Here is a 14,853-nt window from a genome sequence, read left to right as displayed (position 1 = left end):
TTCATGCAAATGTGAACAATTCCATAAGAACTATGTATGTATGTACATATTCGCATGTCTTCAGAATAATGAGAGTTTGAGCATAAATTGCGAAAAATATAAAGACAACATTGAATAACTATACATATGTATATATGTATATATATAATAAATCAAATTTTACTAATTTAGAAAAGAGAAAAACTATTAGAGAAGAATAAAAAACATCGAATTTTCCATTTCATTTGGGTATGAACTGTTTTACGATAGCTATGTATATAAACAGAACAATCTACTTGCCTTTAATATATGTATGTATGTATGTATGTTCTTACATACATATATGTACATATGCAATAAATTTGTTGGTTATAAATAAAATGAAATATAAAATGCAAAATAGATATTTCATACAATAAAGTGGCAAAAGTTTGTATATACGCTGCATACATATCTTGAGAGAATGAGTGAGAGAGATCGATATAGAGGGAAGACAGGAGGCAGAGAAGGAGATGATTCAGAATCAGAACGCGCCAATTCGGTCACGTTTGCAGTTTTAAAATGCAAATAGGCGCTATAAATACAGTACATGCATTCACACACACATATACATATATATATATACATATGTACGTATTTATATCTGGACATTCATACACACAAGCGCACATACATACATATCTTCGTTCAAATTAGTTGCGGCAGGGCGTCAGCGTTTTTAATCTTTCTTCCCATTTTGCTTCATTTCTACCCGACTTTGTTGTTATCTTTCGATTGGCAATTGCATCATAAAATGCAATATTTATTTTGCCATAAACTATTTCTGTGCTGGCATGACTATAGACACTCATCATTAGTTTAGTTTGTGTGCCAGTTGCATTACGAAATATGTACATACATCAGAGATACATACATACATTTGTATGTACATACATATGTATGTATGTATGTACGTAAAGGCGGAGATGACTTAAAACCAGAGCAGCCGTTCCCGTTACTCGATCTGTTTGCCTTTTCCTAAGTGGACACACATGCATGCATACATACGAAGGTACATTGTATGTACGTACGTATACATAAATACATGTACATATGTATCTACGCACGTACATACATAATTAGCATTAAGTCTCCACTAAAATCATCAAACTAATGAAACTCATATGAAAATTTCGTACCTGTGCACATACAAACATACATATGTAGATATGAATGTACATACGTCGTATGTATACATACTTATGTATGTTTGTATGTAGTTGGCCCTCGGTGGAGTGGTACGTGCGAAAATTGCATATTCCGTATCAAATTGCAACATGTCGTCTGGTGGAAGAACAAAAAAATCGAATTTTCTCGTCCAAACTTACATACATACATATGTATGTGCATATGTATGTATGTGTGGAAAGTTTTTGCTATAGGATGTTTTTTTAGCGTATGTGCGTATAAGTATGCGCCGTTATTTATATGGCTTGCTTGCTGGGCTTGGCATAATTAGTAGGGCGTTGCCAGATGGCTGCTTAAGAAACTTTCGTTATGATTTGCATATGTATGCATTTTGGCTACGCAGTGCTTTTGTTGTTGTTGATTTTTTGTTTGTGTTTGTTTTTATTTATTTTTTGGGCAATGCGTGCCCAGACCGTGGGCAAATTTGCCAGCCAATAGTACATACATACATGTGCTCATGTGTATGTAAACAAATGCAAATTTGATGTGCAGTTGTATACATGTATGTATATATGTATGTATGCATGTGTGTGTATGTAAATTAAAATAATGTCTACACATACATATACATACATATATGTATGTATGTATATATGTATGTACATACATACATAAATTTATATTTATGTATATATGTATGTACATACATACATATGTATGTAAATACAATATTCATCTGTATCAGTAGAAGTCCTATTCCTTATGACAAAACCTCATAGATACAAAATTAATTCAATGCTGGATACATTTACATTAAGGGTTCTGAGTTTGTTGTGCGTCTGTGTGTGTGTGTGTGTGTGTGTGTGTGTGTAATTGAAGGGGCGCTCGCAGCCCAAAGGCACACACACACACACGCACATCGAATGGAATTTTCCATGCAATTTTTTTTGTGTAATTGTTCGCAGTTCGTTCAGTTTTTGTTCTATTCAGGCTTAACCCTTATGTGGCTCGCCAACAATATTTGCAATAGGTTAAGCATTTTGGATAGTACATTCATTTGGGAAAATGTAAAAGTATTTGTGGCCCTTAGACCAGTGGAAATCACAGCACATTAGCGCTATTTGTGCCGCTCTGATAATAGCCATAAACTGCACAAAGTCTCCATTAGGCGTGTCTAATTGCTGACCAGAGAGCCAAGGCAGCAGCCACAGCTAAAGCCCAGCAGCTTATGAGCCCACACATGTGTGTATGATACGATAATCCCAAAACAAAACTGGCGGACCAAAACGACCCCCCGGGCATTGCATGGGTTTAATTGCACTCTCGATGCTGTTGCTTGCGATTTTTTTGCTTTTGTGTGTTTGTTTTTGTTTTTGCTGTTTTGCTTTTGCTTCTGTTAATGGCATGTGAACGAACGCGACCGACAGACAACGAAGAAGAAGAAGAAGACGAATAAGTCGCCGCGGCCGTAACAGCTGCTGTTGAAACGACGGCGATTTCAATGAAATTGCTTCTGTTTTTGCCGACTTTGTCATTTTTGTTGTTCTTAATTTTACGTTTATTTTGACACACAAAAGAGTTCAATTATTGGACACATGTATGTATGTATGTATGTATATGTATGGGTACATTAAATATATGTAAGTGTTACAATAGCCATAAATAGACCTAGTCAATGATAATTATAATCTCCAATTGGCTAGGTTCTTCAAGAAAAAGAGAGAGACGAAAAAAAAAAAAACAAAAACAAAGATGTTAACTGGCTTTCAGAGGTGGATGCACTGGACCGTTGATAACAGTTAAAGCTCTGCACTCTTCTAACTGGAAGGCCGATCCACCACAACAGTCTCCACTGAGTCACCCGGAGCTGTAGTAGATGAAGCTGCAGCTGGACGCGCTCCACTGCCGTTTTGGCCATTTTGATTGCTTGGGCCGCTCTGGATGGGCGGCAGGCCGACGAGCTTTTCGCTCTCGCGCCACAGCCAGTCGGCGGTCTCCATGTTTCGAGCCCAGGGCACGAGGGGGAAGCGCATGCAATCCGAATAGTAGTTGCCAGACGAGCCCTCCAGCGCCGGATCCAGCGCCAGACGCAGCGAAGTCTGCGCCCCAGCACGCGGCGTCTTAAAGAAATACAGTGAGAGCACTTTCAGGGCGCTCTTTGTCCATTCGGGCCCGGCGAAGTGACGATTCAGCTCCGTCCGCACCACGCCCGGATGGCAGCAGTTGACCGTGACGCCGGTGCCCTTCAGCAGCATCGATAGCTTTCGCGTGAACAGTACGTTGGCCAGCTTCGACTGGCTGTAGGCGCCAAAGAACTTGCTGTACTTGCGCTCGCTCATCAGATCCTCGCGATTGATGCGACCGAACAGATAAGCCGCCGAGCTGACCACCACAATGCGACTGGGCGCCGCCTGCTTGAGCCGATCCAGCAGCAGATTGGTGAGCAGAAAGTGGCCCAGATGATTGACGCCCAGCTGCATCTCGTAGCCGTCGGCGGTCAGGGTGCGCGGACAGGCCATCACTCCGGCATTGTTGATCAGCAGGTCGAGGCGCGTCTCCTCCGTCTTGAAGCGTGCCACAAAGTTGCGCACGGACTCCAGCGAGCCCAGGTCGAGGCTGCGATTGAACAGCTGCTGGTTCTGGGTGCGATCGATGATCTCAATGCGAGCGGCCTCGCAGCGTGCCGGATCGCGGCAGGCCATGTAGATCTTGGCACCGCGACGGGCCAGCTCCAGCACCGTCTCCTTGCCAATGCCCGTGTTGCAGCCGGTGACGATGACCACCTTGCCGTCGATGCGGTTCGCCTTGCGATAGACCGGACCTTGGATGCACTTGCGCAGCAGCCACATGACGAACGCGATGCACAGGAAGATCAGCAACAGGAGCACCAACCAGGCCCAGATGCCACGGAAGCAGAGCGCCTTCTCGGCCGCCTCGGCGGTTGGGTCGTCGTAAGCAGGCGTCGTTGTCGTGGGCGTGGCAGCCTGCGACATAGCTAGGACCCGACTTTAGTTTGTATGCGTGTGTGTGTGTGATGTGAGAGACCTTTCGTTGTGCCTGGCAATGGTATGGAAGGATGGTGCGATGTGCCTAGGGGCGAGAAGAAAGGAAAGGAATTGTCACGCATAACATCTATAAGGGATTTATTGATCGGCATTTGTTTGTAGCTCTAAATAGCTATGCTAGAGTGCAGTTAAGGCTATCATTGATTTTTTAATATCATTTGGTAATCAATTATCGATATATTGGGATATCAATCAGTTTATCGATGCATATTTTATCGAACTAGCTTGTTTATGGAGCGTTAGCGCATGAGTATTATAGTTTTAATCGATAAAAAGAATTCGATATTGTTATCGATATAAGAAGTACTTAATAATAAGACATAAAAAGTACTTGGCGTGTCTTAAGAAACAATCGATAAATGGTTTTTATTAAACAAACTTAAATGTGCTACATATAATTTTAATATATCGAAGAGCTTCAACTAAAAACTAGACTAACTTATCAATATTAGTTACGTAATATACATATATATATAGACAAACATATACATATGCAGTTTCCATTGTTAGAGCATAGACTTATAATAACAATAAATATTAGTTGACAATTATTTGCTCAAAACTTGGCCCAGTTATCGATCATCAAGCGATTTTTCTCCAAGTGCACCGTTTTAGACTACAAATGGTTGAGAGGAATTATTTTCTCATAACACATATGTTTTGACACATTAATCCACATGAAATATTCAAGTTGAATCCAACTATTTTCTATACATATTTAAATTGAACGCTCGCCGTTGTTATCGAAGCTTGCCTTTCGATAACATGGCCACATGCATGTTTCTCTATGTCGCATTCGAAAACAAGACTTTCGAAATTGTTGTTTTGTACACTCGATGTGCCCACATACCAGGCCACACCATACCATGCCATCGTACCTCTTGCTGACCCTTTTCTTTCTCGTTCTCTTCTTTTGTCGCCGCACTTCCTCACGCGCTAATTTCACACATTTGGTCGAACAACAACAGCGGCGAGAGTTGACTTAAGCACTTGACGGATTGATGCCGGCTACTCGCTCGGTCTCTCTCTCTCTCTCTCCCTCTCTCTCTCTCTCTCTCTCTCTCTCACACGCGCTCACACACTGTATTCGATCAGCTTGGGATCTGTTTGTACGGGATTGTCTTTCAGCGCTGCTCTTGTTACCGTTGCGTCCAAGCGTCTCGCGCGGTCTTAGCCAACTGAAAGAAACAACGGCTCCCGATTGCCATGGCTCCAACGACTTGATCGCTAACACGTCAAAATAACCTGAATATAATTTTAAGCGGCGTCGCAGTCGGCTTTACTTGGCGTCTGTTATTAACATAACTTTATGCATGTGCATGCGTCGCAGTTGACGCTGACGTCGCCGTCGCCGTCGTCATCGTCGTCGTCGGTTTCGAAGTCCAGCCATAGAAGCCGCAACGGCCTCGCCTCCGCCAGCTATTCCCATTACAGTTGTCGTTGCTGTTACTGTTGTTGTTGCTGCTGGCATTAATTTCTTTTCGCGCTGCCTCTCTTGGAATTATGCTTTCGACTTTCACTTGAAGCAACGTTGCTTTTTTTTCTCGCTTCGCTGCCAGCGTCGCGACTGCGCTGCCGTTGAATAACTTTACTTGCATTCCCTTTTATTTGTGTCTTCGTGTTCTGCGGCTTCTTCGCCGTGTTTGTTTTGATTGCTGCTGTCGCTGGCGCTGCCGACGTCGACGTCGCTGTCGTCTCTCTTGAGCTGTTAGTCTCTCGCCGGCTTTCCAGTCGCCGCGCAGGGCTTGGAATTACCTAAATTCGGCTTAAGACATATGTATATATGTATATTAGAGTAAGCCGACTTCAAAATGCTCTTAGCTTAGGCAAGGGTGAAGATGAAGAAATATATTGATTTATCTATATCGTAATATACATATGTATGTATGTATGTATGTATGTTTGTACATATATGTACATATGTAAGTAGAGAGCCCTTTTAAATATCTAATCTATTTTCTAACTGGAATTTAATCATCTTCCTCAATTAACTTTTTTTTTTTTAATTTATCATAGATTGTTTATCTGCCCTCAGTCAACGAGCTCCATTGAGACAGTTTGTATAGATTGTGCCGAACTGGATATACCCACACGGCGTTTGCTCTCTTACCAAAGCCAGTCGGCAGTCTCGACATCTCCAGCCCATGGTACCAGCGGACACTGGAAGGATTCAGCCTATGTATGTATACATATATGCCACCCGTACTCTCCGACAATGATATATTCCGGGGCAGTTAGAGTTACGTCTGGCTTGCGTTGACTTGAAGATATTTTGGGAGACCATCCAGAAACTAGGTGGGATCCACAAAATGATGATTCAGATCGGACCGGGCCAAGCCCGAATGGTAGCAGTTGAACGTAACGAGTAAAGAGCATGTGTCCACCTAGGATAAGAAGTAGGCATCCAGTAAGCATAGACTCCAACAACGCCGGGTCCAGTGTGCAGTTGATCTGAGCTGCTTATTCTGTGTACGTTTTATGATCTCCTCACAAAGAGCCGGAACCACCTCCAGCACCGTGTCCTTCCCAATGCCCGTTAATGCAGTTCGTTGATAAAATGGAACCCGGATAAAGTGTCGAATGAGCCATAAGACTAGACATATGCCCAGTCCAATGAACAGTACTTGCACAAGTCGCAGTCAGATGCCTCGAGGACAGAAAGCTAGGGGTGTTTCAGCTGTGCTGTTCACAGTGGGCGTGGCTGTCGTCTGTAGACCTTTTCGAATGGTTGTTAACTCCGAGTATATTAACTCAATTCATTTCAACTTTGGCGTCGAATGTGAGGTCTTCTCAATCTCAAAAAAATGATGTCAAGCTCTCTGATCGGAAAAGCTCTCTATAATTCTATTTTCCTTACTAGCTATCGCTCCTGCCAGCGGTAGTTTCTCAATGTGGACTGCAAGGGTTTTGAAAGGGTTTCTGCTTTTAAGCCAAGCATAAAGGCCCTTGGCCCCGTTCGGGCGAAAAGTATAACAGCTGGCAAGGATTTCACACGAATTGCGTGCCACATTAACTATGCATATTTAGTTTTATAATCACTTTCGTGACTTTAATGAAGTGCGGGAACTAAGTACAGGCTGGAGCGAGTGGACATCAACTGGACGGGCTAACGTAATGCTTTCAAGGCCAACAGAAGTCCAGAAAAGTACATACACAGTGGGTAAAGAGCTTATGATGACGAGTGGTACTTTCCATGAATTACTAACAAGAGATAATCCGATTAAGAGGAAAAGTCGTACAGACGAATAGACCGAGAGGGCAGCGACGGGTTAATGGATTCGAGGATTTCCACTGTGGACAAACGCCCACGAATGATTAGTTGGAAAACAAACATAAACGCTGACCTTGGGCTCTCGATTCGTCGTAATCCGTATTAATATTAATGCTATAAATATATTTATTAATAGAGGTTTTAAGGAAGTCCTTGGCACCGGCTTATTTTTAATGAGGCCCAGCTTATTAGCATCCAATTCTCAGTAAATAAATGCGAAGGGCCTCCGACCGTGACCCAAAAGTAAATATTTCTCTGTGGGAATATCCGTTGAAAGACAAAATCAATAAAAGTAGCCAGTTGAATATCCTTGAACAGAAAAGCTGGACATGCCTCCAGTCGTAAAAGGAGTGGCCCAAACGGCGGGAGCCACGGGGTAACCACAGAAGATAACTTGTCATCTTTGCGGCACAGACAGTGGCATAGCCACAGTGTCTGTTGATGTTGACTCCGCTGCGGCTGACGTGAGTTTTGGCACGCAAACCACAGCTCCTACAAAGGACACAGAGCGAGAGAGCAGACAGACAGAGGGAGTGCAAAGAGAGAAAAGCGACAGGGAGAGAGAGAGAGAGAGAGAGAGACAGAGAGAGAGTTGCGCATGGGGCAAAACTTTGACTAGGTCAGGATAACAAGGCGTTGTTAAATCGATAGGTATATTAAGGCAGCAACCCCTCTAGAGCTAAATAGTGCCCAAGTAGCCTTTTTTTCAACCTCACCCTAAAGCCCAATTGTTTTCTGTGTCAAACGACAAATTATCGATAAGTTGGATCGAAGTGCTAAAGCTTAAATAAACAAGCTGAATTAGCTGAAATATCTTTAAAATAACTTCAACATAACAAGAAGTAAAATTTTTAATAGAATTAGGAATTTGCAGTTTTCACTGTTTATTCGTCAACTGTGTGCCACTGTGCGCTGCTGCACATGCTTTCAGAGCTGTGCCTAATGCGCGCCGTGATCCTGCATATCCTTCTCTATTCGCTGTGCTGTTTGCGATGCACTTAAGTGCGCTTAGTGACTTAGTTCGTTATTGCTTGCTAATTTACTTATGCCGAGTGGGGCAGCTGAGTGTATGGGAACGTGGGTGACTGCTTGCTGAACATCTACTCGACAGGCTAACATTAACTCGATACATCCTTTTTGCACACACAGACACACACACACACACACACACGTGCCGAGCCCTGTCGCAGTGGCATACGTGACGTCAAAGCGAAGCAGCAGGGCACCAATGTCAAATACGTAAGAATCAAATAGAAAACATAAACACATAAATATACATACATATGTATATGCCTAAGAGATAAACACACCCACACACATGCACAGCCTCATGTTTGTTTTGCTCTTCTGCTTTTGGCAAACAGGCAGTTTTAGACGCTGGCGCTTTGCCTTGATCTTTAGCCGATCTGTAAACAACCAGATAAAGAGGCCAAAAACAAAAGCTATTAACGGAGGCAACTGTACATGGGAATTGGCGTGCTCCAAGTGAAATTTCGATCAACATTTTCTGCACTCTTCATATTATTCGTTAAATTACAACGTGCAATTAGATAATCGTTGAAATGAACACACACAAGCAGATATACATACATGCATACACTCGTGCATATGCTCAAATGTAACAGCACACACGCACACACTCATAAACACATCCATCAAATGAAAGGCGCGCAAAAAGTTGAGTTGAAAGCATTGAGTACAAGACGCCGCCAATTATTATACATATTAATATACGCAAACATACATATGTACATATGTATGTACATGCAAAGCATAAGCGAATGCAGTTTAAAGAGCAAGCAACAATAAGAGTGAGACAGCCACAGTGTGGGAGAGCAAGGAGGAGCGGCGTGAGAGAGCGCGTGCGAGAGCTTCTGAACTTAACGGCATTGGAACAACAACAACTCAACTGAAATGCTTGGGGTTGGGGTCAAATGCGGCGACCGTCTCAAGTGTCAGTGCTATTTAGCTTGTGACGTCACAGCGCTGCGCAGATTTGTGCGCGCGTGTGTGTATTTGTACATACGTATGTATGTATGTATGCATGTGCATGTCCACTCAATTGATGCGCAAATGCTAATAATTTCTTCTGCTTCTGCTGGACAAATCGCATGAGCTCAAACACGAAACGGTTGAGCAAAATGATAATTGACGAATTGAACGAAACACGCGCAACACATTCATGCAGTTAACATTGATTGGTGAGTGAGTGTGTCGTATGGCCTGTTGCTGGAGCGTAGGGGAGGGGGTGGGACAGAGACGGAGAGAAAGAGATAGAGAGATAGAGAGAGTGCGCAAGATTCACGAACGCTGAGTGTTTTTGCGTGTGGCAAAAGAAAACCTGTTGCTGCTTGCTGTTGCCTTGGACATGAGCATCAGCTAGGCAGCTACTCCTCCTCGCTTGAGTGGCAGCTACTCCTCAAAAAGGATATATGCGCACACTTACTATATAATCGCATAAGCCTGACAAATTGTGCTAAGAGCGTAAAATATCAAAGTCGTTAAGTGGATAATTCTAGCTGGAGTCAAGCATGTCACATAAATTTCAAATACCCTATAATTTGTCTTTCTTTGTTGTTAATATAATATTCAGAGACATACGTGCATATATATATGTACATACTATATGTATGTATGTATGTATGGACATTTTTGAGAAACACCCATAAATCAAAGGTCTCAATTGCATTCGGGTTAAAGTCTTTAGGCCTTAAAAGCTACCAAGCCAATAATTATCCAAATTCTTTCGAGCAATTTTATCGACAATTATATATGTATGCATATGTATGTATGTACAAAGATATGTAATAGTGCGAGCAAAACATGTTTTATGCTTAAATATTTCATGGCTACAGGGTATTAAGTGTGCTGACAAGCAAAGAATGTGCTAGTGGAGGCTGCCCAGTTATGACACACCCTGTAACTAGAGTCAAATTGTTTTTATTAGTAATTGGATTGTACAGGCATATATAACTACAGATCCTTATATTAATTTTAGACTCTATATAAAATAAATAAACTTGAATTAATATGTATATATATGCATACATACATATTTCTATACATATATGCATGTGTATTTATCTTTTCATATAAACAAAAACATATACACACCAATATACCCCAATATACTCGAATAGCTTGGCAGTAAGTGCAGGGTATCGAAATGACGAGAACAGCAAAGTGGCCTCGGCCGCGTCGTAAATTAGCGAATAGAATCGAAGCAACTGAAATGTCACAACAACAACAACGACAACAACTCTTAACCCGTGTCAAGGCCGACCCAATTTGTTATTGTGCATGTCGCAAAGTGCGCGAGAGCGAGAGCGAGACGGCTAGCGGCAGGAGAAGAGACGAGAGTCCGCGAAGGCAAGTGAAAAGAACAAAAGAAGAACAAGCAGAAGAGCAGTCGCTGGTGTGGCATATCCGACTCGAAGTTACCATAATCTTTTGCATTACTTGGACTGGAACTAGTTCAGTTCATGGGCTTGTGACAAATAAGGAAATGCAAATAGTCTAAAAACAGAATTTAGCCGATTTTGAGGGTCATGATTATATGCATGAAATTATGTTTGAAGCATTATTTCAGAATAAAAAGTATATATTATATATTTATCTCTTCTCCATTATCAAAATATAAAAAGGACAATTAATGTGTGCGCTTATTATGTCCTGTTCATATAATTTACAGGGTATACAAATGAAAGGGGGACATAAGCATTGGCATTACGAACTGGGCACGTATGTATGTATTTATGTATGTATGTATTTATGTTATTCAGTTAAAATCAAAAGGCGTGATGAGGAAGCTGGCGTCGGTAGGCGGCAGGCGGTAGGCGGGAGGTAGAAGGAAGGAATCTGGGATCTGACTGTAAGTAGCTGAGGCAAACAGAATTTAATTGGCGCATTGCACAATGAGCACCATAAACAGATCGACAGAGAACAAAATTGCACACACACACACACACACACATACACATATACACATACGTGGTTTATGATATAATGTGTCATTCGTATCGATTGGATTGCAAATTACATTAGACGCATTCGATTTGGCAGTGTTTGATGGAGTATAAAAAAAAAACAAGTTGAGGAAACCCATTGGTAATTCCACAATATATTGCCTATAACTTGGACTGATCGATAGATATAGCTTATTAGCTAAAAGCCAACAAATTAAAGCTCTCAAATAATAATCATAGCTTAACGTTTTTACTAGGCTGAAAAGAAAAACTGCAATATACATATAATATATGTACATATAATTTTAAATTTTAAATAAAGTAATTCGATTGTTTCCTTTGTAACTATTATATAAGTACTACTAGATATATCATATATACTTATTAGAATGAAGTGCTTTTTTTGTTTCATATATGAATATGTCTATTCTATTCCTATATTATGTCTTGAATCCATTGGAATTGATAGGTATAGTTATAGGTATGGGTATAGTTATGGGTAGAGGTATAGCACAGGCTATCGCAATAGATATAGGAATGTATTAGGTGTTCTACTAACTTTTCAAGCATCTTCGTAATACTCTAATCAAAATATTGCAATCCAAAGTCTTAGTTCAACTAATCGAAATATGCAGATCTATAATTTCAAGATGCAAACTGAGCTGAACTTGCGTTGTGCGCAGTTTATGAACAAGCCGAACCATCTAGATACTAACGAAACGCTCCTGATTCACAAAAATTCACAAAGATTGTGTGATTGTTGCTTCGGCGTTATTTCTCGCAATGCCCCACGCTTGTCATCAATCATTCAATTGATGTTAGTGAAAACTCGAGCGTAAATCAAGTGCTGACATTTATGAATGCATAGCATGGCACATATACATATACATTGTATGTATAGATATTTATGTGTGTATATATATTTTTATATATCCATCTATCTAGCGTATCCTCAACTGCGTAGCTATCTGCCCGTTGATGAGTTGATTGTCATGTGAACTTGAAATATGCCCTGTCCAAAAAAACTGCCCTGAACCGGTAAAGCTGAATCGATAGGAAACCGCTGATAAGCAGCTCGAAAGAGTCAGCTAGAAGCTAGAGTGAGAGGCAGAGAGATATATTTCATATCGTTATACGTATATAGATAGATATCTTGCCTTGTACTTGCACTTGCACTTGCCAATCGATTAAGTTGTTGTTCTTATATGATTAATTGAATGACAACAACAACAACAACAACTATTATTACAGCAGCAACAACAACAACAATAACTAGAAGTGACAGCACTTTAGATCGTTCCATTTGTTTCCACATAGTACAGATTTCTCGTACCCCAGACCAAAGTCCACATCTCTCAACATCTATACGAAATGCTTCGACTCATTTCTTGGCATTTTCCCTCGTCTTATTTGTTTATTTATTTATTTTTTTTTTGTTGCTGAGTCTTTTGGCAATTGATGTAGAACTTTGATTCCTGCCAATTTTGGGCTATAAAAAAACTATATACATATGGATATCTGATATAACACATTGAAATCGTATATGTCCAATCTAAACAGCAGATAATAGGGTTTTTGTATATTCCATTTAAGAAATATTGCGAATCTAAAATATAATATACACATTTATAAATATTAGCTAATCCGCTATCAGCATGAAAGTGTAAGTAGAACACATCTAAATATAGCTCACAAGCCTCGAAGTAAGAGCAATACTGAGGCAGGTTTATGTGTATGAATTTTCATATTACTATTATACATATTACATGTACAGTATATATACATATATGTGTATATATTTTAATGTTTACATTCAAGTTTTAGTTAACACTTTTTCAAGCACTTTTCAAGTAAGTATATTTCTATATGTATATAACATATATATATATATATATATACATAGCATACCTTGGACACAAATCGCTCCTTAGACAATTGCCACTTCTTTTGAACACTCTATATACCACTCTATATACACTCTATATACATGTTTATTTCTATATACCAGCTATCTATGCTCGACCCAAGACAAATCCGTACTAAATCAGAAATCTCAAGCGAATTGATACACAGGTCTCCAGCTCAATCGCTGGCTTGATTAGCATTAGAGTCTATCAGCTATCAACTAAGAGCTATCGTCATGCTAATCGCCGGCGCTCGGAGCTCAATGGGGAAAACGACGCTGCAGATACCCTGTAAGCGGATTCCATTGATAATTACATCAATTTATAATTTAGAAAAAAAAAGAAAACAATAAAGAAAACTCTAGTGGAGACTACTCGACTGCGAAATTCCCAGAACCCTTCGAGGAATTGATATTTCACAATAATTACGGAGGCACGGACGCACAGACATACGGACAGGGCTAAGTCGACTCAGCTCGTTGCCCTGATCAAGGATATATGTATATACTGTGTGGAGTCTGCCACGCCTCCTTCTGCATATCCATGGCGCCTAAATTTCCAACTGTAAATTACATATATCAAGCTTACCTTTCAGACTAGGTGTGCGTATAAGCCCTAACAGAAAACGCTTTACAGGGTATCGCGCACATATTAAAGCTAGATGTGCTAGCTTTTTTAAATTACTTACTCAGATAATATATACAGAATTAATGCATAAATTATACCCACACTCAATTTCATTCAATGCAATCCATTTACAGGGTATTGGCCTCTGCTGCATGCCTAACATGCATGTACATATGTACATGTGTGCATATGTATGTGTTAGCTGTAATAATGTCTCATATCTGATCGGCCAAGTAATACACCCGTTGCAATACATTTTACAGGGCATCTCTAGTCGAGCAACGGCTTGGCCATGTTTGCTGCTTTCTTGGCTATTGATTTTCTGGCCGCCTTCGCTGTTTTCCGCATGCCGCAAGAGTTTAAAGAATAAATACCAACGACTGCAGCGCGTCCGTTATGTAGCAGCTGCAGGTGGAAGGGAGTGGAGGGGGTGTGGGGCGAGTGAAAGGTGGGTGCTTTGGCAGGTGTCGGTGGTTGAATTTTGTGGCGGCATAATATATGCGACTGGCGCCCAACGCATTTTCTGCGCATTTGGCATGCATTCAACCTTTGGACCCATCTACCTACCTCTCTCTCTCTCTCTCTCTCTCCCTCTCTCGCTCGCTGACATTCTCTATTTCTGTATGGCTGCTACTCTTGGTGGGGCAGCGTGCTCGCGTGACATTTCGTGAAAGGCCCAGGAAAAAAATTATACAGTTAAAACATTGTTTTACTATTATTTTAGTGATTTTTTTTCTCTCTTTTATTATTTTGGTTTGTTGTTGTTGTTGTTGTTGTTGTTGTTGTGTTGTGTGTATGTTTGTTATAAAATTAATAGCTAATCACTAACAAATTATAAGTACAAATGTATATCATATATGTATATGTATGTATGT

General features: G+C 40.7%; 1 protein-coding gene and 1 long non-coding RNA gene across 4 annotated transcripts; one reads left to right on the top strand and one right to left on the bottom strand.

Moving 5' to 3' along the window:
* Nucleotides 1-2,516: 2,516 nt before the first annotated feature.
* LOC149090713 (uncharacterized) lies at nt 2,517-2,897 on the top strand. Its single transcript, XR_016197339.1, has 2 exons — nt 2,517-2,755; nt 2,850-2,897. It is a non-coding gene; the product is annotated as an uncharacterized LOC149090713 (long non-coding RNA).
* Nucleotides 2,767-13,521, bottom strand: LOC115564143 (retinol dehydrogenase 12). 3 transcript variants are annotated; one of them, XM_089263856.1, is made up of 2 exons: nt 13,356-13,521; nt 2,767-4,236 (listed from the first exon to the last, which is right to left on the bottom strand). In XM_089263856.1, the coding sequence occupies exon 2, from the start codon at nt 4,137-4,139 to the stop codon at nt 2,964-2,966; it is 1,176 nt and encodes a 391-aa protein (XP_089119982.1). In that variant the 5' UTR covers nt 4,140-4,236; nt 13,356-13,521; the 3' UTR covers nt 2,767-2,963. The 3 variants fall into 3 exon arrangements, with proteins under 3 accessions (XP_089119982.1, XP_089119981.1, XP_030243992.1); XM_089263855.1 differs by lacking the exon at nt 13,356-13,521 and adding an exon at nt 5,294-5,965; XM_030388132.2 differs by lacking the exon at nt 13,356-13,521 and adding an exon at nt 5,090-5,964.
* Between the last annotated feature and the right edge of the window lie 1,332 nt (nt 13,522-14,853).

The sequence above is a fragment of the Drosophila navojoa genome, chromosome X, assembly GCF_054131105.1.
Source record: "Drosophila navojoa isolate 15081-1374.11 chromosome X, UAZ_NAV_1.0, whole genome shotgun sequence".
Lineage (NCBI taxonomy): Eukaryota > Metazoa > Arthropoda > Insecta > Diptera > Drosophilidae > Drosophila > Drosophila navojoa.
The sequence above is the reverse complement of the archived record's forward strand: the minus strand, read 5'-3'. Positions and strand labels throughout refer to the sequence as shown.